Source organism: Mytilus edulis, chromosome 2 (genome assembly GCF_963676685.1).
Source record: "Mytilus edulis chromosome 2, xbMytEdul2.2, whole genome shotgun sequence".
NCBI lineage: Eukaryota > Metazoa > Mollusca > Bivalvia > Mytilida > Mytilidae > Mytilus > Mytilus edulis.
The window spans coordinates 101,170,593-101,197,067 of record NC_092345.1 but is presented as its reverse complement, the minus strand read 5'-3'; the positions used below and the strand labels follow the sequence as shown (position 1 = coordinate 101,197,067).

The window sequence follows — 26,475 nt, the reverse complement described above, 5'->3', positions numbered from 1 at the left end:
AGAAGGTCACAAATAGGTCTTCAATGTATGACGCCCATCAAACTTTTAAGAAACTACACGCGTTATTCAGTGTGCACCACAATTTTTTGTTATTTCTAAAAAAAAAACCAGCAAAAATATGACAGCCAATCCTCAATGAGACTAGACTGTTAACAATGTATATAGAAAGATGTGGTTAACAAATTCCTGGAAAAGTTACAATTTTTTTTTCTGAAACTAAATCATTATTACAAATGTATGATACAAATACCGTCCTTTCAATTGTAAAAGCAAACATCTACCAAATACATTTTGATAGGAAATGAAACTCTTGAATATTGTTTATGTGAGAAAAAAATGCACTTTGATCATAATCCCAACTGGAGTACAGCGGGGAAAAAATGTTCACAATTGGAAAATTGGAGTAATTTCTTCTTAAATGTATATATATTAAGGGAATTGAATGTGTAAGCTACTAGTAATCAATTAATTTAAAAATTAACATATAGCTTGGAATGAATATTTTTAAAAAGTCAGATGAATTTTCTATGACAATGATCTTCTTTAAAACACAAACAAAATGCTACTCTAAAGACCTATTCTTTGTAAAATAAATTAAGATTTTCATCGAAGAAAGTGAAAATGAAATAATAAGTACAGACCTTAATCTCGTCTAATACTAATAAATTGGTGCCACAAAACAAGTTCTTTATTCCCAATTAAATTCTTTAATTCTGATACATATATTTTAACAGCATGTATATCATTAAAATAGAGGGACGAAAGATACCAGAGGGACAGTCAAACTCATAGATTGAAATTAACTGACAACGCAATGGCTAAAAATAAAATGACAAACAGACAAATAATATTACAGAAGAGACGTCAATATAGAAAACTTAAGACTAAGCAAGACGAAACCCACTAAAATCTGGGGGTGATCTCAGTTGCTCCGGAAGGGTAGGCAGATCCCGCTCAACATGTGACACCCTTCGTGTTGCTTATGTTATTACAAATTCGGTAAAAAGTCTAATTCGGTAGGTCACATTCTTGAAAAGGGAAGGGTATTGTAGTTACGACATAAGGAACATATCCGATATCATATGTGAAACGGTAATTCCATAACGGTCAACCAACTCGTGATGGCGTCCGTAAAATTAACGAAGAGATGATTGCAACTGCACCATTTGGAACACTTGGTTTAATAGCTTCCTTGTGAGCAGCAATCCTCTGTAAAGGAAATATCATATCAATTGGGAGATATGTACTTCGTTTGCAGGCGCTGCTTGAATTTTGTTACATAGGAATGGAAAGTTCACAATTCGGAAGCTGAAATCATCTCTTTTGTCGTAAAACTTTGTTTTCAACCGACCCTCATTGTCAATGTCTAGATGTAGGTCAAAATATGATGCAGACTTAACTGTATCGGTAGTATCCTTTATCTCTAGTTCGATGGGATAGATTCGTTCAACATATTCACCAAATTTTGTATTATTTAGTGAGAGAACATCATCTATATAGCGGAACGTCAAGTTAAAGGATATGGCTAACTTCTTATCTTTCTTCGTAAGAAGTTTCTGTATGAAGTCATCCTCATAATAATAAAGAAACAAGTCGACAATCAGAGTGGTACAATTGATTCTCATTGGAATTCCGACAGTCTGTTAAAAAACACGTCAAAAACGGCCTCCAACGTAACAAATATGTTGTCAATCCAGAAATTAAGCATCTTGATAACGTCAATTTCAGAGATTTTTTTTTTAAATCCGAGTGATTCTTTACAAAGTAGGATTTATCCCTCCCTAAGACAAGATAATTGTATCTACGTTCGCCATTCTTTTTAATGAAACACAGTAATACCAACTCTTTCAATTTGTGTTTTAGTTTGGAACGGGAATACTTGTAAAAAGTGTCGAAAAGTCAAATGTTTTAATATAATTGCAAGATGAGAGAATTTTAGATTGTATGTACTCTAAAAGATCTTTTTTTTTAGTATCTACATCTGATTCACACTACCTCTATAATAGGCAGTTTCACAATAACTTTGGAGCCCGGTTTTGATTGCTGATAAAATAGATGTTAATAATTTAGAAAGAGGTTTCGTGGAGCACTTGGAAGACCCAGCAATATATCGTTGTTTGTGAGGACACTTATGTAGTTTATGTATCCATTACAGGGATGGAAGATCCAGTTCTTTATCTTTGGTTGAAATTCCAAAGGAACATAGAACAGGCCTATGATTATCCATGATTTCATCTTTGGTAAGTGTCGTGAGGGTGTATGTTGAGTTTCCAAGTGAATTGTCAATACCTAATTCATGTGTCAAGCAGTTTATGTAATGATATTTACACACGAAAACGATGTTGTTTGGGGCTTTATCTGCGGGGACAACAACATATTTGTCATGGAGGCAGGACAAGTGTTTTGCAACATTTGGATCTTTAAAAATTGACGTAGCGTAGGTATTGATAGACCCATTCAGTTTCTTAATTCGGATTTGTGTCAACGACCTCACAGCCTTAATCTATTCGGAAGAGTATTCTCGCGTTTTGCCTTTTGCCTGGCATAATCCTCGACTGAATCCATCAGTATTTTGAAGTTGTTTTTCCAATTGCTGGATTCAAGGTCACGTTATATCGGACCTTCGGATAACAAATTTCGTAGGGAAGTAATATTGACAATGCTAAGGTCTCCAGTAATGACGTGGCCAGCCGGATTATATGTGAAAATTGCACATTTGTTTTTAATGTACATGCTTATCAAAAAGACGATACAGCTATATCAAAATAAAAAATAATTAATTTATATTAATTTTGTGAGTTTTAAAATAAAAATAGAAATGTAACAGTAGGTCTATGTATAGTAATTATGTATTACAGAAACAATTGAGATTGCAATAAACTATATCATAATCTCATCAACGAAGAAAGTTCCACAAAAACGTTTTCTGCTGATGGTCTAACACTTGGATTTGGACTCCAACATGTTTCAATCATATGTTTCAATTCAGATGGAGGCACAAAGCCAGTGTTAAAAGTCGGGCGTTTGCCTTCTTTTATGCAATCAGCAAACTCGTGCATATTTAAACAGTTATATTCCATTGTGGAATAAGCTGCCTCACAATACCACATTTCCCACATTATGATTCCAAGACTGTATATGTCAGCCTCAGTTCCGTAAAGCTTTCCGCAATATACTTCAGGTGCTATGGTAGTTGGGGAACCAGTCAATGTGCCTAAGATATATGAAACCTCCTTAGCAACGTCCATATCAGCTATCTTTACCCTCCCATCTTTTATCTGTAAAATAAAAATAAAAAAAATTTCATTTTTTAGATAGAAAGATATTAACATGATGTTAAATGTGTAAGTTGTAATAAGCAACAAACGATAAAATGCTGCTTCGGTTTCAGATGTCAATTTTAAATAATTTTCAATATCAATATTCATTAAGGGTTGGGTGGCCTTTTCTCTAACGTTTCATATTCAAAGTTTTCCAATATTTGGTTTGAAGTGAAAAATAAAAATACAAAATGCCCAATAGATGCATCAAATAATTGTCTGTCACATGCTTTTTTGGCACACCACAAGTCGTCCATAAACAATTGATGAGTTTGAGCTAGCAGTATAAAACCAGGTGTAATCAACCATTATCTACATAACCACCATTTTCTATATAAGAAAAAGACTGTATCAATTCAGCAATATAACAGTTGTTATCCATTCATTTGATGTGTTTCAGCTTTTGATTTTGCTATTTGGTTAGGGAATTTTCGTTTAGAATTTTTTAAGATAAAATACAAAATATCTTCATCTAAATAAATTGCACAAATATGACATTACATCAAAAATACTGTTTCAATTTATACTGGCTTCTCTCGATTTGGCGTATTCACGCATTTGCATTTGCTATGCAAAATTAATGTTTTGGTAAAATGATAATCGCATAAGCTTACTTACCAGAATATTGGATAGTTTCAAATCACGATGTACAAATCCTTTGTTATGAATATACAAAAGGCCACGACATATGTCTAATAATATCGTGATGAAAAAATCAAATGCTTCTTGGCATTCTTCTAAATTTTCAAACATACAGCACGGCTGCCAGTTACGATTTGCGTCGTTCAAAATAATGTTATCTAAGCTGTTGTCACATAGCTCCATAAAAATCTGAAGATATTTTGTGCCTTCTTTGTCACATTTGTATGATATACCATACAGTTCTACGATGTTGGTATGGCAAAACCGTCTAAAAAAGATTAAATATATAGTACAATGTGATATACCATACATTTCTACGATGTTTGTATGGCAAAACCGTCTAAAAAACATTAAATATATAGTACAATATGATATACCGTACAGTTCTACGATGTTTGTATTGCAAAACCGTCTAAAAAGATTAAAAATATAGTACAATGTGATATACCATACAGTTCTACGATGTTTGTATGGCAAAACCGTCTAAAAAACATTAAATATATAGTACAATATGATATACCGTACAGTTCTACGATGTTTGTATGGCAAAACCGTCTAAAAAGATTAAAAATATAGTACAATGTGATATACCATACAGTTCTACGATGTTTGTATGGCAAAACCGTCTAAAAAACATTAAATATATAGTACAATATGATATACCGTACAGTTCTACGATGTTTGTATGGCAAAACCGTCTAAAAAGATTAAATATATAGTACAATGGGATATACCATACAGTTCTACGATGTTTGTATGGCAAAACCGTCTAAAAAAGATTAAATACATAGTACAATGTGATATACCATACAGTTCTACGATGTTGGTATGGCAAAACCGTATAAAAAAGATTAAATATATAGTACAATGTGATATACCGTACAGTTCTACGATGTTTGTATGGCAAAACCGTCTAAAAAAGATTAAATATATAGTACAATGTGATATACCATACAGTTCTACGATGTTGGTATGGCAAAACCGTATAAAAAAGATTAAATATATAGTACAATGTGATATACCGTACAGTTCTACGATGTTTGTATGGCAAAACCGTCTAAAAAACATTAAATATATAGTACAATGTGATATACCATACAGTTCTACGATGTTGGTATGGCAAAACCGTCTAAAAAAGATTAAATATATAGTACAATGTGATATACCGTACAGTTCTACGATGTTTGTATGGCAAAACCGTATAAAAAAGATTAAATATATAGTACAATGTGATATACCGTACAGTTCTACGATGTTTGTATGGCAAAACCGTCTAAAAACATTATATATATAGTACAATATGATATACCGTACAGTTCTACGATGTTTGTATGGCAAAACCGTCTAAAAAAGATTAAATATATAGTACAATGTGATATACCATACAGTTCTACGATGTTGGTATGGCAAAACCGTCTAAAAAAGATTAAATATATAGTACAATGTGATATACCGTACAGTTCTACGATGTTTGTATGGCAAACCGTATAAAAAAGATTAAATATATAGTACAATGTGATATACCGTACAGTTCTACGATGTTTGTATGGCAAAACCGTCTAAAAACATTAAATATATAGTACAATATGATATACCGTACAGTTCTACGATGTTTGTATGGCAAAACCGTCTAAAAAAGATTAAATATATAATACAATGGGATATATCATACAGTTCTACGATGTTTGTATGGCAAAACCGTCTAAAAAGATTAAATACATAGTACAATGTGATATACCATACAGTTCTTCGATGTTGGTATGGCAAAACCGGCTAAAAAACATTAAATACATAGTACAATGTAATTCAATTAACTTATTTGCACATTTTTCTCGATTTTTACTTGGAAACCATACTTTTTTACTGGTCGAAGATAACAGCAACATAACTCAATCAGCCATTTCTTGTCATTTATTCATACAAACGTAACATTCACCATAGACTACCGAAAAGGTTTAAAGATCTGGTACTGTATTTCATTTGAGAAAAAGTAAAATAACAAAAATACCGAACTCTAAAGAAATATTCTAACTTGAAACTTCCTTAATACGTAGCAAAATCAAAAGCTCAAACACATCATACGAACGGAGAACAACTGTCATACTCTAAGCTTGGAACAGACATAAGCTTATGTAGAAAATGGTGGAATTAAACCTGGTTTTATAGTAACATAACCCTTTAACTTACACTATGAAAGTCGTTAAGAATTCCATAATGTTAACTTCAACGCGTTATTAAAACAAACAGGTGTAATAGGTAAAAATGTCAAACATTGTGGAATAAGTCGTTAGTCATTTATATCTTATCATAAGTTATTATTTCTATATCATTAAAACAATTCATACATAATTGTTTAGTTCGATATAGTATTCATGCTAGAATTTTATTCAAAGCAAAAATAATGTGAGTGCAGGGTGAAATTGTACTTGATTGTCAAATATTATAAAGGCTGTAAAGAAAGTGCGAGGTTCTGTACAATAAATAAGATGAAATTAAAAGAAAATAACTGGCGCAGTTCTTCCGATTCGTACGAAAAACCACGAGTTATATGAACAACGCAAAGTTTAATGGTCAAATAAATGCAGATATCTTGTACGTTCAAGTATTTGACATTTTTATGGTAATATTCTTTACAAAGCACAAAAATAGTGGCATTCACCTAAAAAGCTAACAAAACCTTTAAACACACTTATTGAGAGGGGATATAGTTACGATACTGTTGTCAGGTCATTACAGGTTGCATATTTTGAATGTAATATTGAATCACTTAAAGGGTCTTTGCATCGAAAGTAAGCACATTTATTATAAAACCAGTTGTATGCATGATAAGGGTTATGTACTTCTCATATATTTTATGATGGTCTTACACTAAGCCCCTAACGAGATATATAAAAAAACATGTTTAACCCTGCATTTTTGTGCCTGTTCCGAGTCAGAAGCCTCTGGCCTTTGTTAGTCTTGTATGATTTTTAATTTTAGTTTCTTGTGTATATTTCGGAGTTTAGAATAACGTCCATTATCACTGAACCAGTATACATTTTTGTTAAGAGGCCAGTTGCAGCACGCCTCCAGGTGCTGGAGAATCTCGCTGCTTTGAAGACCTTTTGTTTGCCTTCGGCTGCTGTCTGCTCTTTAGTAGGGTTGTTGTCTCTTTATGTTCCCATTTCCATTTTCAATTTCATTTAAAATGTGTCTGACCGCTAACAGATTATCAAAAATTTAAAAAGACAAGGTATAGAACGGAGTTTGATAGCGCTAGAATTATGTTTTGAAGGCAAATCTTAGTAATCTTTGACGAAAAAATTCACAAAAAAACTGAACTCCGAGGAAAATTAAAAACGGTAAGTCCCTAATCAAATATCAAAATCAAATAATAAAACACATTAACCGAACTGAACTGTATATGACTGTAGTCTTGTAGTATATATAAGTTTGTTGTAAAATAGCCTTCACATCTACCTTTAGTCATAGTAATTACCTTAAATTATGAACTTCTGCTAGCTGAATGTAACTTTCTTCGTTTCCCTCTAACGGTTGCCTTAAAGTTTTAACGGCTGCCTTCTTATATTTGTTTGCTATGAGAATTTCTGTTGAGTAAACATCTGAAAACGCTCCTCTACCAATTTCTGTATCTGCAGTATTATGAGTTTCAATATATTCGTCCGAATGCTTGAAACCGGAAAACTCTAAATCGATATCTAACAACATTATCATTCCCAGTATGAACATGCACCTGTTTTCTAATGGCCTGTATTGCCGACTGATAAGACTAGAGTTACGCAGGTCTTCTATGATGTGATGAATATATTTTTCATCAGCTTCAATTCGTTTTGGTATAACATAATCTGTTAAATGCTTAACTCTTGTAATAAAATCATCAAGATAAGTTTCTTCTATCAGCTTTTGTATACTTTGTTGGTTGTATTCTTTAAGAAATTCTAAGCACCATTTCTGCATTTGTTCCTGTTTATTTTCGTTGTACCCATGCCGATCAAGCTTATCAATAATATCTTTTATTACCAATGGTATCAAAAGAGGCGTCAGAACTGCTGTTATAACGAAAGACAATGGGAAAGCTATTGGCAAGATTGGCCAAGATAAAACAGTATCCTCAAAATCGTCAAGAAAATTTCTATCCCTGGTAGATTTGTCAAAGGAGTATCTCTTATCAAGAGATATTTCAAATTCACTTAACTCTTTTCTCCCTTCTTCCATTTCTGAATGAACCTTACTAAAGCTTTCCTGTAAAATTGCTTTCAGTTCTACATTGATATTTTCTACCATGTTCATTCTACACCATTCACGGGTTTCAGCGTTAATCCTACCAAGAATAAGATCTTTCGCTTTGTCTTTAATAAACCATTGATATCTTCCAGTTGGATATTCGTGGACAGAAAATTTGAACATACGGTCTGTTGTTTCTTTTTTATTCAAGTATGTGTACAACTCTTTCGATATTGATGCGCATTTCTCACTGGCCTGTTCAATAATGGATCTTTTTATCTAAAATATGATCAATATCTACATGATTGTCACGCCATTCTTAGTCTCCACATTGCTTCTACGCTTGACTAAAACCGTCTTAATGGCAGAATAATTAAAAAATAGCAAACTTTAATAATAACATTGATATATTTGACATAAATACTAAATATTTCTCTATACGATATGTGTTAGTCTTAGAGAGACTTTTCTATGTCTTAGTTCATAAGAAAAATTGTCTGATTTGATAAATCCCCAAATTTCCATATTCTTTGATGGTAGAGTATCGACTAGAGTCTTAATTCATGTGTTGAATGTTGCGTTATTAGAATAATATCCATACTCTGTCGACGCAACATGTCTCCTCCTTGTTAAATTTCATGTGACTCAGGTTTTACCTTTATTTGTATTTTTTTTATCAAATTAACCAAAAAAGAACATCGGTAAACTAGTGTCGCCTCTAATTATGTAGATCCAAATATAACATCAGTTAACTACTTGTGGCTTCATATGTTAGTACATTATGTTCAATACCAAACCTGTCAAACAAATAAGCCTTTACATCAGATCCCTTCATTTGCAGAATTATTTTTTTTTAACCAAAATTCATAATACTTTTAATATGTAAAGGTAGAATTATGCCATACAGAAAATCATTATTACTAATAAAGGAATAAATTTTGATTTTATAATGAAAATGATTAAAAATAACATTGCCATATTTACACATGTAAACATATTCAAAGTCAATAACCCATTACTGAGTTTGCAGGGCCAACTAAATTCTATGGAAAAGAGAAATATCAAAGAATCTTTTACCTACATACCAAATGCCATGACGTATTAAAAGTGGTTCCTTTGAAACTTACTCAACACTAACATTAACTTGTAAACTATTCAAAGTCAATGGGTATACTTGCCTGTTTAAGCTGTGGTTTCACATTTTTCACTTGGTTTTCGATGCGTGCTTTAATTGCTTGCTTTTCGTCATTAGTCTTTTTCGATAAACGTATCCGAGATATAGTTCTACTTAATATCTTCTGCATTATCATAGTTTGCCACCTGTTTTGAAAATATTGATATAAAACGACAAGTACATATACAAATTAACATGTTCTTTTTTACTATGAAATCATGGTTTGATTCCATGGGAAAACAATATGAACCAAAATATCGAACTCATAGTTCAACAACGAGAATTCCATACAATCTGACAAACGCTCGACCATATCAAACAACACAAGTGTAAAACTACTGTCATATAACTAACTTGGTACATGCATTTTTGTGAAGAAAACTGTGGTTTAACCCTGGTTTAATATCTAGGTAAACCTTCAACTTGTATGACAATTGTTGATAGATTCGTTATATTGACAAATGTGGGTGAGCAAGTTAAACAGATATAATTGGTTAACGTGACAAATTTTCAAAACTCTGTTAACTTGATTCATTACAGACAGGCGAAGAGAACTTAATTGAAAAGTCAAATATATTTACAAATAAGTCTGACAGAGATGACAACAGAGCAAAGAAGCTTTACAGATTGGTAGTTGTCTACTGTTTGGACATTTAATATTTTTGTTGAAATTCTATTTTAAATATAATTAAAGTCAAAAGAAGCGAAAGAAATGAGATATATAAAAAATATATGATTTCTTTGTTCAATCATAAATGAAAGAGAAAAGTGAAATAATGATACGCTTTTAGCAGCAAGTTTGGTTCAGTTTTGTCAAAATAACATAAAAAAATATCGTCAATAAGTTATTCACTTGCAAATAAATAATTCGACCTCATTGATTCCTGTGACCATTAATTTAACCACTTAGTTAGGGATGGTTTACGCCAAAACTAGACGTGTTAAGCTATTAAAACGACAAGAATGTCAAAATAGAACGTGAAACAAGTAGAAACCATTTGGTTGACTGATTCGATCCGCGAAAATTCATTCTTATTCAGGTAAAACAGTACAATTGCACGTGTTTGGTATCTATTTTTATTTTATATTTTATTGGTCTCCGGAGGTCACTTCGATTGTATTTAGATGGTGTCTTGACACAAATACATACGAAATGCTTATAAATATTATCGAGTCTATTCATCATAAATTGTTGATTGTAGAAATTATATTATGTGAATATACGTTTCAGCACGTTATTAATAAAATATGAGAATTTGAGCCAAATTGATGAACATGAATTTGGCAGCTGATTCTCCTGTGAAGGAAATTCCGGGAACATAAGTACATTTCACATATTTTGAAATCTCAAAAACTGATTGAGAAGATACAAAACAAAGTTGAAAACAAAGCTAACGTTATTACAGGATATAAAAGGAGCGAGACGGCCGGGTGCCTTAAAGAATCAATAACCTAAAAACATGTTTCTTTCTGTCTTTTGTTGTACCATTGTCAGTTACCTTGTATGCCTTGTTATTCTTGTTTCCAAACTGGCAGGTATTAACTTTTCTATTCCAGACATCAAACGTTTGAAGTTTTCTGTAAAATCCAATCCTTCCCGTTTTCTATCCCTTTCCTGTATAAAAAAAAACCCAGTCCAAGTACTAACATAATTCAGACGATGGGGCTGATGAGGTCGTATATAATGCCTACTGTTATGATATTGTAATTATTATGTTTATTTATGTTGGCCTAATTTGTGTTGTATGGCCTGATAGTTGTTTACCAAATAATCTTATAACTGTGCAGTTTAGGAATCACTGGAACAATCACAGAATGATTGGAACTTTCTAGAATGATCCTTATAAAAGATGCGTAATTTAAACTTCTACGTTATTCCAGAAACTTCCGTTGTAACTTTCCAGGATTTTCCACAATGTTCCATTATAGAGTGTTCTAGAATTTTCCATGACAACACTATATATACAGACACTAAAGTTAAACTCTCATAATTAAACTTGGACATAGACATTGATAGACATTAGTATTCACAGCATTTGGATTGACACTTTTATTCTACAAACAACATCATACTGGATTGTGACATTAGTAGTGAACGTAATATTTAAATTGGATTCCGAAAGATTTCCGGATACAGATAAAGATAACAGATTGGACTCATATTTTGACAGTTAAGTTATCAGTAATATTTGTAAAATACTTCTTGTAAACTTTTGTATAATAAATGTTGTTAAATTTTAGTATTGATCTTTTGTTGGCTACAATTTAAAGGCGATTTCTGGCCGTAACAGAAATTGGGGGCTCGTCCGGGAGAACGAAAATATCTTTTTCAAAATTTATTTAATATTTTTATTATAACTAGCCAACAAAATTCTACAAAATGGCATTTGATGCTGGTAAATTTTTGAAAACGCCAGACCTGGAGAGTTTTGATAATTTAAAGAAAGAGGAATTAGTGTTGCTTGCTAAAGAACTGAAATTAGTTTTTAAAGTATCTATGAGAAAACAAATTATAAAAAATTTGGTTATAGACAAATTAGTTGACGCAGAAATTTTAGGTGAAGAGGCTCTTGAACTTAAGGTCGAAAATATTGACGCCTTTAAATTAAAACAGCTTGAATTAGAACATGAACTCAAACTAAAAGAATTGGAAATGAAGGAGATGGAGAAAAGAAAAGAAGATGAATTTAAATTAAAACAAGCAGAACTGGAAATGAAGGAAAGGTTGGAAATAGAGAGAAAAGAAAAAGAAGATGAATTTAAATTAAAAGAACTGGAAATGAAGGAGAGGGAGAAAATAAAAGAAGATGAATTAAAATTAAAAGAACTTGAAATGAGAGAAAGGCTAGAGATGGAAAAACTGAAAATTGAAATGGTCAAAGAAGAAAGCAACACTAAAGTCCAGTCAAAATCAGATTATTTTGATGCAGCAAAAAATATACGTTTGGTTCCGAAATTTTGTGAAAAAACAGTTGATAAATATTTTCCACAGTTTGAGAAAATTGCTAATAATTTGAAATGGCCAATGCCGTATTGGACTACGATGCTGCAAAGTGTTTTTGAGGGTAAGGCAGCTGAAATATACTCCGCACTTCCATCAGAAAAAAGTTCTGATTATGACACTGTGAAACAGGAAATTTTGAAAGCCTATGAGCTAGTACCAGAAGCATATAGACAGAAATTTAGATCTTATAAAAAGTTTGATTCGCAAACCTATGTGGAATTTGCTCGGGAAAAAGAAGATCTATTTGATAAATGGCTTACTTCAAAGAAAACAAAAAACAATTTTGATCAACTAAGACAATTGATGTTATTAGAAGAGTTTAAACAATGTGTTCATTCAGAATTAAAAACACATTTAGACGACAAAACTGTTGAGTCAATACATGATGCGGCTGTAATTTCAGATAATTATCCTCTTTCACATAAAAGAAGTTTCAAGAGTCAAAATGTTAATACTTCCAGTGGAAATTACAAAAATCAAAGCACTGAGCGTACTGATAGTAAGCCTGTTCCACAGAATAAGAGTCAGTCCAGTTATAATATGTCTAGTCCAAAATTTGATACTTTTGAGAAGAAGTCACTGACTTGTGCTTATTGTAAGAAGATTGGTCACCTGATGGCTGATTGTTTTAGACTCCAGAAGAAGAATGAACGAGATAATAAGCCGAAGTCCAGTGCTTGTACGACACCTTATATTACCAGTACGTTGGAATGTCCTGCGAGTCAGGCTTTTAAGTCCAGTTTTTGTGATTACATGGAGGAATATAAACCCTTTATTTCTGATGGGTTTATTTCTATTGTTGATGATACCACTCTTCAGCCTATTAAGATTTTACGGGACACTGGAGCTTCTCAGTCTTTATTGTTAGAAGGTGTGTTGCCTTTGTCCGAGAAGACTTCTGTTGGTGCCTCCCTTTTGTTACAAGGTGTAGAGTTGGGTTGTATAGATGTTCCTCTTCATCGTATTTATCTGAAGTCAGATTTGATAACTGGACCAGTTATTGTGGGTGTTCGTCCTAATCTCCCTGTTGAGGGTGTTACATTATTGCTAGGAAATGATCTAGCTAGGAACAAAGTGGTTGCTGAACCAATTGTTACCAGTGAACCAGTGGTGGATGTTAAATCACCTGAAGATGATGCTGAATTGTATCCAGCTTGTGTTGTTACCAGGGCGATGGCTAGAAAACAACAAGATGAGAATTTGCAAGAAGACAAGTTTGATTACATGGACCTTTCTGACACTTTCCTAGCCGACATTGAAGGTCCTGGTAGCTCAGAAAAGGCCATATTAAGACCACCTAGTGTTAACAAGAATGTTATTATGCCATGGCCAGACGTAAACAGCCATTCATTAGACCGAAAGAATTTATTCGAAGAACAACATAAAGACCCTGAGGTTCTTCAGCTCAGCCAGAGGGCTCAACCACAGGAGGAAGCAGACAAAGTGGCCGAATGCTATTACCATCAGGACAGTATTTTAATGAGGAAGTGGAGGCCTCCTGATGCTATCCCAGAGGAGGAATGGAGAGTGGTATACCAAGTGGTGGTGCCTAAAGTTTATAGGCAAGAAATTATTGGTCTTGCCCATGACAACCCCTTGGCTGGACACTTAGGTATAAGAAAGACTTGCCTTAAGATCTTGCAGCATTTCTACTGGCCAAGACTTAGAAATGATGTTGCAGAATACTGCAAATCCTGTCATATATGCCAGGTTGTTGGTATGCCTAACCAGAAAATACCACCAGCACCACTTCTGCCTATTCCAGCCTTTGACGAACCTTTCAGCAGAGTTCTAATTGACTGCGTTGGACCTTTACCAAAGACCAAAACTGGAAATGCTTATTTATTGACAATCATGTGTACATCCACTCGCTTTCCTGAGGCTATTCCGCTAAGAAATATCAAGACACCTACTATAGTCAAAGCACTTATCAAATTTTTCACATTAGTAGGACTTCCTAAGTCTATACAGTCCGACCAAGGATCAAATTTCATGTCAGGATTATTTCAGCAAGTCGTGTACCAGTTAGGGATTGCTCAGTATAGATCAAGTGCGTACCATCCAGAATCTCAAGGTGCCTTAGAACGTTTTCATCAAACATTGAAGAACATGATTAGAACTTTTTGTCTTCAATTTGACAGAGACTGGGATGATGGAGTTCACTTTCTACTTTTTGCAGTCCGAGAGGCTGTTCAAGAATCCCTTGGATTTAGTCCCTTTGAGTTGGTATTTGGCCATACTGTAAGGGGACCGTTAAAATTGATTAAGGAAAAGTGGCTTACTGAACATACTGACTTGAATCTTTTAGACTATGTATCTAGATTTAAAGAAAAATTGTATACTGCTTGTCAAATTGCTCAGAAAAACTTAAAAAATGTACAGAGCAAGATGAAAATTTGGTATGATAAAGATGCCAGGGATAGAGTTTTTGAGCCTGGTGATAGCGTACTTGTATTTCTGCCTGTCCCTGGACATCCTTTACAGGCTAAATATTGTGGTCCTTATACAAAAGAGAGTAAAATCAATGACTTGAATTATATTGTAAAAACTCCAGGTCGGCGCAAACAAAATAGAGTGTGTCATATTAATATGTTAAAACCATATTTTGAGCGTACTAATGTACTATGTGATAGTAAACCAGTTGCCACTTTAGGCATGGTTAAATTTGAGAACAATCATGACAAACCAGATGTAATTGAACCAACTTTTAGTTGTAACACTATGGAAGAGACAGTTAGATTGAAAAATTCAGAAATTTTGTCAAATTTAGATTCAAAACTTGCACATCTGTCTTTTGATCGTAGAGAAGAAATAAAAACTTTGGTATTTTCTTTTAAAAATCTTTTTCCAGATGTGCCAAACAAAACCACTGCTGTTTGTCATGATGTTGATGTAGGAGATGCTTCTCCAATTAAGCAACATCCTTACAGGCTCAATCCACTCAAACTTGAAGTTATGAGAAAAGAAATTAAATATATGCTTGACAATGATATTATTGAGCCGAGTAACAGTGAATGGAGCTCTCCTTGTCTCCTTGTGCCAAAACCAGATAAAACTTTTCGTTTCGTGACTGATTTCAGAAAAGTAAATTCAGTCTCAAAATCTGATTCCTATCCGATTCCAAGGATAGACGATTGTATTGACAATATTGGTCAAGCAAAATTTGTGAGCAAATTTGATTTATTGAAAGGTTATTGGCAAGTTCCATTGACACAGAGAGCTCGTGAAATATCAGCTTTTGTTACACCAGATGGCTTATTTCAATATACTGTAATGCCATTTGGCATGAAAAGTGCTCCAGCTACATTTCAAAGAATGATCAATAATGTTATAAAAGATTTAGACTGTTGTTATGCGTATATTGATGATCTTATTGTATGTAGTGATAGCTGGGAACAGCATTTAACACATTTGTATGATACTTTTGATAGATTGTCAAAATCAAATTTGACTGTTAATCTTGGTAAAAGTGAATTTTGTCAGGCCACTGTTGATTATTTAGGGCATACAGTTGGCCAAGGTCAAGTAAAACCTATTATGGCTAAAGTGGAAGCTATTTCCAAATTCCCACCTCCTACAAATAGAAAACAACTTATGAGATATTTAGGCATGATTGGATTTTACAGAAAATTTTGTTCAAATTTTGCTACTGTTGTTCAACCATTGACTCATCTTTTACGGAAAGATTCTAAATTTATCTGGAGCGGAAATTGTCAAAAGGCTTTTGAAAATAGCAAATCACTTTTAATTAATAGTCCAGTTCTGATTACTCCAGACTTTGAAAAACAATTTAAACTTGCCGTTGATGCAAGCGATGTAGGAATAGGAGCTGTTTTATATCAAGAGACAGATGATAATGTTGAAAAACCTATATCATATTTTTCTAAGAAATTAGATAAACATCAGAAAAATTATTCAACTATTGAAAAAGAGTGTTTTGCAATGTTGTCAGCACTTCAACATTTTGATGTATATTTGAATCCCACTGTATATCCTATTCTTGTTTATACTGATCATAATCCTCTCACCTTCATGCATAAAATGAGAAACAAGAATCAGAGGTTGACTAGGTGGAGTTTATTGTTACAGGAATATGATGTAATTGTAAAACATATTAAGGGTAAAGATAATGTAATAGCTGATGCTTTATCTAGAGCTTATTAAATCACTTTGTATATATAATGTATTTTTGTTCATATTATTCATGATAAGTTTTTGTTACACTAAAACTTCTTTTAAGGGGGGAGGTGTTATGATATTGTAATTATTATGTTTATTTATGTTGGCCTAATTTGTGTTGTATGGCCTGATAGTTGTTTACCAAATAATCTTATAACTGTGCAGTTTAGGAATCACTGGAACAATCACAGAATGATTGGAACTTTCTAGAATGATCCTTATAAAAGATGCGTAATTTAAACTTCTACGTTATTCCAGAAACTTCCGTTGTAACTTTCCAGGATTTTCCACAATGTTCCATTATAGAGTGTTCTAGAATTTTCCATGACAACACTATATATACAGACACTAAAGTTAAACTCTCATAATTAAACTTGGACATAGACATTGATAGACATTAGTATTCACAGCATTTGGATTGACACTTTTATTCTACAAACAACATCATACTGGATTGTGACATTAGTAGTGAACGTAATATTTAAATTGGATTCCGAAAGATTTCCGGATACAGATAAAGATAACAGATTGGACTCATATTTTGACAGTTAAGTTATCAGTAATATTTGTAAAATACTTCTTGTAAACTTTTGTATAATAAATATTGTTAAATTTTAGTATTGATTTGTGTCTTCTGTTGGCTACAATTTAAAGGCGATTTCTGGCCGTAACAAAGGGGGGAGGTGTTATGATATTGTAATTATTATGTTTATTTATGTTGGCCTAATTTGTGTTGTATGGCCTGATAGTTGTTTACCAAATAATCTTATAACTGTGCAGTTTAGGAATCACTGGAACAATCACAGAATGATTGGAACTTTCTAGAATGATCCTTATAAAAGATGCGTAATTTAAACTTCTACGTTATTCCAGAAACTTCCGTTGTAACTTTCCAGGATTTTCCACAATGTTCCATTATAGAGTGTTCTAGAATTTTCCATGACAACACTATATATACAGACACTAAAGTTAAACTCTCATAATTAAACTTGGACATAGACATTGATAGACATTAGTATTCACAGCATTTGGATTGACACTTTTATTCTACAAACAACATCATACTGGATTGTGACATTAGTAGTGAACGTAATATTTAAATTGGATTCCGAAAGATTTCCGGATACAGATAAAGATAACAGATTGGACTCATATTTTGACAGTTAAGTTATCAGTAATATTTGTAAAATACTTCTTGTAAACTTTTGTATAATAAATATTGTTAAATTTTAGTATTGATTTGTGTCTTTTGTTGGCTACAATTTAAAGGCGATTTCTGGCCGTAACACTACTGTACAGAATGGACAAAATGAAACAATTGACAGATGATCAAGCTTAAAGTCATAAGAAACGATTGACTGGTGAAAAATAATGTTCATCCAATTCTTGAACCAATGCATATTATAAACTTAGTCCTCTGTGCACGATTTTATCATTTTTTACGCAAATATAATTATTATCCTATAATTGTCAACTTTTTTTCTATCTGTCTGTTATGATTTAATAAATATGGCTACTCATTAAATGCCGTGTTTTGAAGCCGAAGTTTACCGATTGTCACCTTATAGTAAATAATCAACAAAAAGCATGGGTATTTAGCACGTGTTTAACATATACAATCAGGTAATTGTTTATTTTAATGACAGATTCATGCGTATTGCTATCACCGGATTTTTACGAGGAGGGTCACGCTTGGGTCACTATGCATACGGAAAATATGTCGGCGAATTGCTTCCTGGCAGCAAGCAATTAAAAATAAGTAAACTTCTTCTAAATGTGGACAAATTAAAGAATTTTCCTCAGAAAAAAAGTATATGTACATAAGTTGTATAATGAAAACTATCCATTTGGTTTTAAAAAACATATGCATATTTTTTTTTAATTTGACGTTTCATATGACTTTAAAAATTCAAGACTCTCTCAATTTCGGAAGATTTTCCGAGGTAACCGTGAAAAGACAAGTCAACTAGTTTTCCTGGATTTTACGAAAATTCTTAAAAAATGACAATAAAGGGCAATAACTCAATTGGCTATATTGGTCATATTGACTTATTTGTAGATCTTACTTTGCTGTACATATAAAAAAAAAGAAGATGTGGTATGATTTCGAATGAAACAATTCTCCACAATAGACCAAAATGACACAGGAATAAACAGCTATAGGTCACCGTACGGCCTTCAACAATGAGCAAAGCCAATACCGCATAGTCAGCTATAAAAGGCCCCGAAATGACAATGTAAAATAATTCAAACGAGAAAACTAACGGCCTTATTTACAGTTATAATATTGAAGATAATAACCAAAAACTGCAAAATTTCCTTAAAAATAACAATTCAGGGGTACAAATCCAACAACGGATTGCCTGATTTATCTGAAAACACCCTAGTGATAATTGTGGCAAAGTTTGGTTAAATTTGGCCTAGCAGTTTGAGAGGAGAAGATTTTTGTAAAAGTTGACGGACGAAGGATGACGACGACGAACCACGGATGACGTACGCCAAGTGATGAGAAAAGCTCATTTGGACCTACGGGCCAGGTAGGCAAAAAATAGAATTACTATAATAATTGAATGGATGAATAAATAATATCAGCAAAATAAAGTTGTATGCTAAAATTAAAAACGAAAATGAGAATTTCATATCATACTAAAGAATTTTTAAACAAATGACAGCTTGACTTTCAAATATTTATGAGAGTCGTTTTAAGGGAGGTAACTCTTTTAGAAATAGTATAATGTCTAAAAGAAATCTACATGCAATTTAATGTTATAGCAGGAAAAACGTACGGTGACCCTATCTTTTCTATTGATATTCTGAAAGCATTTTCTGGGAGCTAATTTCTTGTATTTTATTTATCAATCTTATCATTAAGTTCACATTCTATTCACCTTATGCTATTTTGTGTGTACAATCCATACACAATTAATCATTTTTTCACAAACAGTAGCTTGGAGAAAAGCTCAGTGAATTATCAATTTCACTATAGTTATAAGCATATCACAACATATACTACATTTGGCAAAGTGTGAACAATTTCTGTCATTTATTACTTATGCATACCACCGTGAGTCAGGAATTATCCCATAACATAGTAATTTAGATGTCTTTTTATAATAAATTTTTGCAAAAATATCTAAAATATATATATTCAACAAAAACTGAACAGTTAGAGAGAGATTTATCTACTAACTATACATTAACAGTATTTGAATGAACATTTGAAAACTAAAAAGCCGGTTTCAATTGAAGTAAACTACCTTTTTCACACTGAGCTTGTATATTTGTCCTTCAACATTCAAATTTGGCCAACTATCCTTTAAGACAGAACAAATAAAGTTCATGACATCCTCTTCTTCTTCTTCTGGTACTTGCTCCCATTTGTTGCATACAAATATGGCGGTTTTGGTGTCAAACTCTTGCATCCGTGTACGTTTCACTCTATCATTTTGGCTTTCGAAGACTTTTAAAAGCTTTAAATATATAACCGATATTAATGCAAAATTATAAGCTAACTTATACATAAAAATTTCACACACAATACGTATCAAACACAGAAACACCTTAGTTGTCATTTTAAATGTCCATAAAAAAAGAAAAAAACCCAGCATAAACAAATTAACAAATAAAGGCAACAGCAGGATACCGCTGTTCAAAATTGACAAGATGTTTGAATTGTTTTTCAGTGTCAAATCTCTCTATAACTCTCCCCCATGACCGAGCGGTTGTTTCTTATAGAGATCTTTATCCGATTGTAAGCGCTAAGTTCTGTTTATAACCATCTTTGTAAGTCTGACGGGTAACTGTCTCGATGCAAATCATACCTGAACTCACTAGCGACATGGTGCGGTCCTAAATTTTATACCAGTATAGTCGTTGCCTGATCTGCTATTTGACCACTTATGAAATATTTAATTGTCAGGATTCACAATATGGGGACCGTGCAAAACGAGTTTCGCTTAACCTGTCGATTTTCTACAACTTACCAGATTTCCACTGTAAGCCACCTCCATCTTACCAACTGTATGCAAGCCTTCGTGATATTACCATATTTCCTCGTCATCTTATCACGGTAGCTTCCTGCATTATTTATATCCTTCATTCTCTATTTCATTCGACTGTTATGCAAGTAAGAGGTTAAGCTAGCTATAACACCAGACTTAATCAAATATTTTCTATATAAGGAAATGCCTGTACCAAGTCAGGAATATGACAGTTGTTTTCCATTCGTTTGATGTGTTTCAGTTTTTGAGTTTGCCATCTGTTAAGGGACATTGAATTTCCTTGGAGTTCGGTGTTTTTTTTATTTCCTTTTTCTCTAAATACAAGTGGCATAATCTTACCCGATCTCCCTGCAAGCCACCTGCATTACTACTGTTGATTATGTAAATGAACGCCATTGCATTTGGTAAAAAGTCTAGTAGCCGATTATTCAATTCTGGACTAGTACCAATCCCAGGTGTATCTATGATTAATGTATGACTCTGCAGGAGTAGATAAAAAACATTTGAGAGTCCCTTTTCCTTGATTAGATACATCTAAAGGGCAGATTTATGGAAGTCGAAAATTTGTAAGTTTGAAAGTTAATAAGTGAAATATTTCTAATAATGTTTAAAGTACTTTGATAGGTCTTTTTACAGTTATATCTATAGTTACAACTTTGTGAAAATGATATTGTTAAACTTAAAAAGACTGAATTATTTATTACTGTAGACACAGACGAATTGATAACAGTAGCATAGAGTTGTCATTAAATAACCTGACTTCCAACAGTATATAATCTTACTTTTAATAAAGGTAAAGGCAAACTGATATCGACATATTTGTAGTTTTCTTGATCTGATGTCCGACTGACGTATTTCTTCAGCTGTAATCTAAAGTCCTTGTCATCAACATAATTGACATCAATGTTTATCTTTTTATCGTCTTCATCCGTTACAGCAATGCCAACTGTGTCACTGTTCCTCAGTCGACAGATTGTTGTTGTACATGACAGTAACTGTGATGGTAAGATATCCTTTCCCAAAAGCAGATTGATAAAACTACTTTTTCCTGCAGACGTCTCACCTAAGCAGTTTAAAGCAATTATTATTATTCTTTAAGATATATCATGCATAAAGAGGCATAAAAGGAGTCAGCCAACAACCTTGCTTCTGAAGTTGAAAAGGAGGAACCAGAAATTACTAAAGAATTCACCAACCACCAACTTTCCTCGTCTATCTCGAGAACTCTAGTTAAATTGACCAGATCACTTAATCTTTATATTCTGATACCAAATTGCAAATGTCACATTTCGGGAGTATTGTGTTCAATATCTACCGTTGAATCATTCCCATCTATTATAATAACCTTGGGTCTATCTCAACATAAATCATCAATTACCTGCTATAACTATAGGACATTCATCTACCATTACTTTCTCCTTTTGTTTTTCAATATTATCCAATATGTCACCGAATTCTGTCTTAATTTCATCTTCTACGTCTGTTCCAATAAACTCCTTGCTTTTTATGAACTTCTTTATATGATCATAGATTTGTATCACCTTTTGCTTTATTTTTCCATCATATTCTATGATTTGCCCCACAAGATCAGCACCTTCAATCTTCGAATGTATAATTAGAATTGTGTAGGTATTATGAATGGCATTAGGCAATATATTAGGTATTTTTGGTGTTTAATTTAATTTTTTTTTTTGTATGCTAGCTGGTTTTGAATATCCAAGTTTGCAAAAACCATGGAGTCTCTGTTTTTGAAAAAATGCAAACACTCTTTATAACGTTCATGCGTCTGAAGCACTTTTCTGGATTTACCTTTATCAGGAACGCCCAAAGCCAAATATGTGAAAGCCGAGTATGTACAAGAATCGAAAAAAAAAGATCTGAAGTATGATAGCTATATCACTTTTTAAACTTTTCAATTTAGTGGATTTCAGGACATTTGTCATTTCAGGTCCTTTTGTTGTGACTGTGGTATGGGTTTTGTTTATTGGTGAGGGGCTGTTCGGTGTCCTATAGTTATTATGTTATCTGGTCTCATCCATTTGTTAGTTCTGTTTATACGATGCATTTTATGCTTTTTTTATCGAAACAAGTAAGACTCACCACTGACGTTTTTGTTGCCATATTATTTCATGTTCTGAAAGATAAAATAATAATCAAACGTCGTGAACGATTTTGGTCAGATACATCTATAATTATAAGTTAAAAGATCTGTCTGTGATATTACTTTTGTTTACATAGCACTTTGTTACAATTCTGGAATATCCGATCGTCTTTATTTTTCGGTTTTGTTTTATTTGCTTCATTAAAATTATAAGCCAAATGTGTTGACTTTGTTTAATTTAACAGCAGTAACTATCACATGTCGTATTTATAAGCTACGAGGTCGTCATATCTTAACCTCTATCCTTGTTTTACCTTTAATTTTGGTTATAAAATATAGGCAATAGTAGTATCGTAAACAGATTGTTTTACGTAATCAAAACAAAGCGTTATAGATTGCATGCGACCGAAATGATTTTATGGATTTACCCTCATCGGGAAGGCTCAAAGCCAAATTTTGATGCGGTTGGTGTGTATGAAACGAATTATTTGAAGAGTTATATGACCAAATAGAGCCTCAAAGAAAGCCAAATCCTCCTAAAGTCAAATTGATCATGGGAGGTTTTATAAACATTGAAATATTGAAAAGGCATTTCTTAGAATTGTATAAAAAAATCAAAATAAAATATCTACTGAATGTGGATATTACAAGTATAAAATGATAAACAGCTTTTAAAAATGACCGGTTCAATATCTAGGCTGCGCATTGTCAACAGGAGAGTCTCTCTAACACGAATTGCACATCCATAAAATGAAATCAACACTTCAAAATTTCCGGCGTCAAAAGCACTCTAGATTTACCTTCACTAGAAATACTCCAAGCTGTAATTCCGACTGTTGAGAAGATTCATACCTGTTTACGATAGTTTCTTAAAATACTTCTATTCTCATCTATTTATCTGTATTGATAATACTGATTCATCATGTATTGTTTAGTAATTTGGTCAAAAGGTAGGTCAACTATTAGATTGTAAATATTACTGCTGTTATCATAAGCATACAATTGTTATCACGTAAATTCATTTTATGAAATAATCAGAGTTCACACCCCAAGATATATCGATTGCTAAAATGAGCATGATTGAGTTTTATTGAAAAAATTTGATACAGATATCACAAAAAATGGAACATTGTCAAGATCCATGAAAATAAGGTAACGGTAAAATAAACCCTGTCAGATGGGTTTGTGCACATTAAAAAACGTCACTCACCAGACATAGTTGACCTAATGCTTACAGAATGTTGACAAATGAACACTGAATGTATTTGCCCCACTGCTTATGGCGTATGAGAAACTTAATGTCGATACCTTAAGCTTGACAAGTAGTGAACCATGAAACTGAGGACAAGAGCAGATGAACCCTGATAGGAAAGACAGTTAAACATTCCATGTGGAATGCTTATCCGGCGGAAGATGGGGTGTAGTCAACTATGGTTTATTCTTCTTTTTTTCAGAAGGAAGAGCTTTTAGAATTTTTGTTTTGTTTTCAATGATCTTCAACTAGATAATTGGTTTTGCCTTTGGTTCGAGTGTCAGTGATAAGTTTTGTTTAAATCTGACCAGATCTGAAATAAGTCCCAAAACAACAAACAAATTCACAAAATCACAAACAATGGACTTAGAAATAAGCATCGCTAGTACAAAGCCCAATTTCAATTAATAAGTCGACATTATTTTTCCAGTCGGTTAAGAGCTCAAATTTAAAATTAGCTAGTGTCGGATGAAATCTGTCATACAGACATGTAAACCGTGCAATAGATGAAGTTTTTTCTTATACGTGTAGTATCTGATAGTGTGACCAAACGAACTTACCTTTACATGGACGCTTCTTCTTGTACCATTAATAAATAAAGGATAACTTATCCATCACAGTGATGTTATATCATCTACTTAACATTGTGTATTTACATAGTGTTCGGCGCAGATTAAAAAAAATATGATTAATGAAATATAGTTGTGTTCTTATGTCTCTGGTCATTGCTGAATGGAAACTAGATCAGAGTCTCTGTTTGATCTTCAATTATAGCAATGTTGTCAGGTAGAAAATTTTATTTAATCTTTAATTGTTCGTGGGTAGATAAACACATCATAGATACCAAGATTGAATTTTTAGAAACTGTTTTGATTATTCACAGTGTTGCATTGTGGCTGCATTATGTACATGAAGTGAAAGTGTTTTGTTCGTCTAGTATCCGACATGCAGTATTATGGTATGTCTACAGCAACATGATGGTACATGATTTATTCTAATATTATTAACTTGTTTATTTGGCGTCTTTATTATGGGTTGCAGGATAATTGTCATAGATCCTGATTGGTATTCATAGATGCTTGATATGAAAATCGCTGCACTGTGCTATGCCATTTAATTATATGCACACCCTTCTCCCATTTGGGTCCAATACTGAACCTCTATAATCACGACGAGGTCTCACTAGTGCCATGTATGCCTGTTTTCTTGATGTTGTGCGGGACAGTGTGTAAATTTCGTCTTATAAAATTCACATATATAGTGGCCTTATTTACTTTTGTTGTGATTCCAATTAAGTTAATTGTTAAGTTGAATTCGAAGATATAGGTTATGAGTGTAACTTATATTTGAGTCTTGTGGATGTAATTTGGTTGAGTGATTTTCCCTAATGTTTTTGGTTATCTGGTGCATGAATCTTGTTGTGATTTATACGTTTTCCAATCTAGAGACCAACTGCAAGATATTTGTATATGTAGGAGATTGGATGTTTCTGTACATCAAGCAATCGTCTGCAAATAGTGTTATGCTTGTTCCTGGATTGAGATTGTTCCCACAGTCATTATTGTAAAGCAAAACATAACAATGGTCTACGAATTGATTCCTATGGGACGCTTGATCGTTCAGTTGCTGAGTGAGACATGCGTCCATCAATTAGAACTATTTGTTTTCTATTCGAAAGCCAGCTTTCTATTCAGATGGCTGTTGAATTTTTCTGTATTATTCCATATCGGAAATCTGAGTGATTCGTTTTTGGCGAGATTATATGTTCCAAAATCTAACAGGATACTGATGTTGATGAAACTGACCTGTAGTATATAGGGTCAGTCGTATCTCCCTTGTTGTATACTGGTATTACATTATCAAGTGCCCTATCTGTTGGTATCTCTCCTGTTTTCAAAGATCTGCAATATATAAGTTGTAGTTATGGTGCAACATTATCCTCCGGTGTTTTTAAAAGACTCTACATTGCCTGTTGTCTGGTCCTGTAGCTCTACTTGGGTTTATTGTCTAAGATTGATTAACTATACCAGGTGTTGTTATATGGATAGCCTTCTTAGGACTGTGTGATGATTTTGGTAGTTCTTGTAGTCTAAATGTTTTGTTGGTGTAATAATTTACATCGATATATTGGTTGAAGTCAACATCAGAAAATATGGGTTTATTTTGTTGGCACAATACATTTGCTTTTCCTTCTGTGTGAAGCGAGCGTTTTTTTAGCCATTTATTTAAGACAACAACTATTGGCTGTCTTGTACATTATCTTCTAACAAGTATTACATTTTGGCGTTTCTTCGTCAACAGTTGTAAGTATATTAGCGACATATTCATCATGGGCTGTGTATATTATCCTTTACTGATGTTTGTATGATTTTAAATTACTCCCATCTTGGTGATGTCATTTTGAATGGGATATGTTTTTCTGTTGCATCGTTCAGAATGGTCTTACGAGTTCCATCATGTCTGCTACCTTACTTTGTGTGTTCACTTCTTGGAATGTTTTAAAGTTTGACTGCAAACCTGTTTGTATTCCTTTATATACAGTAAGAGTTTTCTAGATGTTGTTTTAACGTGTTGGTTT

General features: G+C 32.9%; 1 protein-coding gene across 1 annotated transcript; it reads right to left on the bottom strand.

Annotated features, from left to right (window-relative positions):
• Positions 1 to 703: 703 nt before the first annotated feature.
• On the bottom strand, positions 704 to 24,561 carry LOC139513722 (uncharacterized). The gene is made up of 11 exons (XM_071302468.1): positions 24,458 to 24,561; positions 22,645 to 22,678; positions 21,923 to 22,145; positions 21,327 to 21,607; positions 20,884 to 21,024; positions 19,801 to 20,013; positions 10,860 to 10,975; positions 9,365 to 9,506; positions 7,441 to 8,465; positions 3,939 to 4,230; positions 704 to 3,278 (listed from the first exon to the last, which is right to left on the bottom strand). Exons 2-11 carry the CDS (start codon positions 22,663 to 22,665, stop codon positions 2,886 to 2,888), a joined length of 2,847 nt encoding a protein of 948 aa, XP_071158569.1. The 5' UTR covers positions 22,666 to 22,678; positions 24,458 to 24,561; the 3' UTR covers positions 704 to 2,885.
• Between the last annotated feature and the right edge of the window lie 1,914 nt (positions 24,562 to 26,475).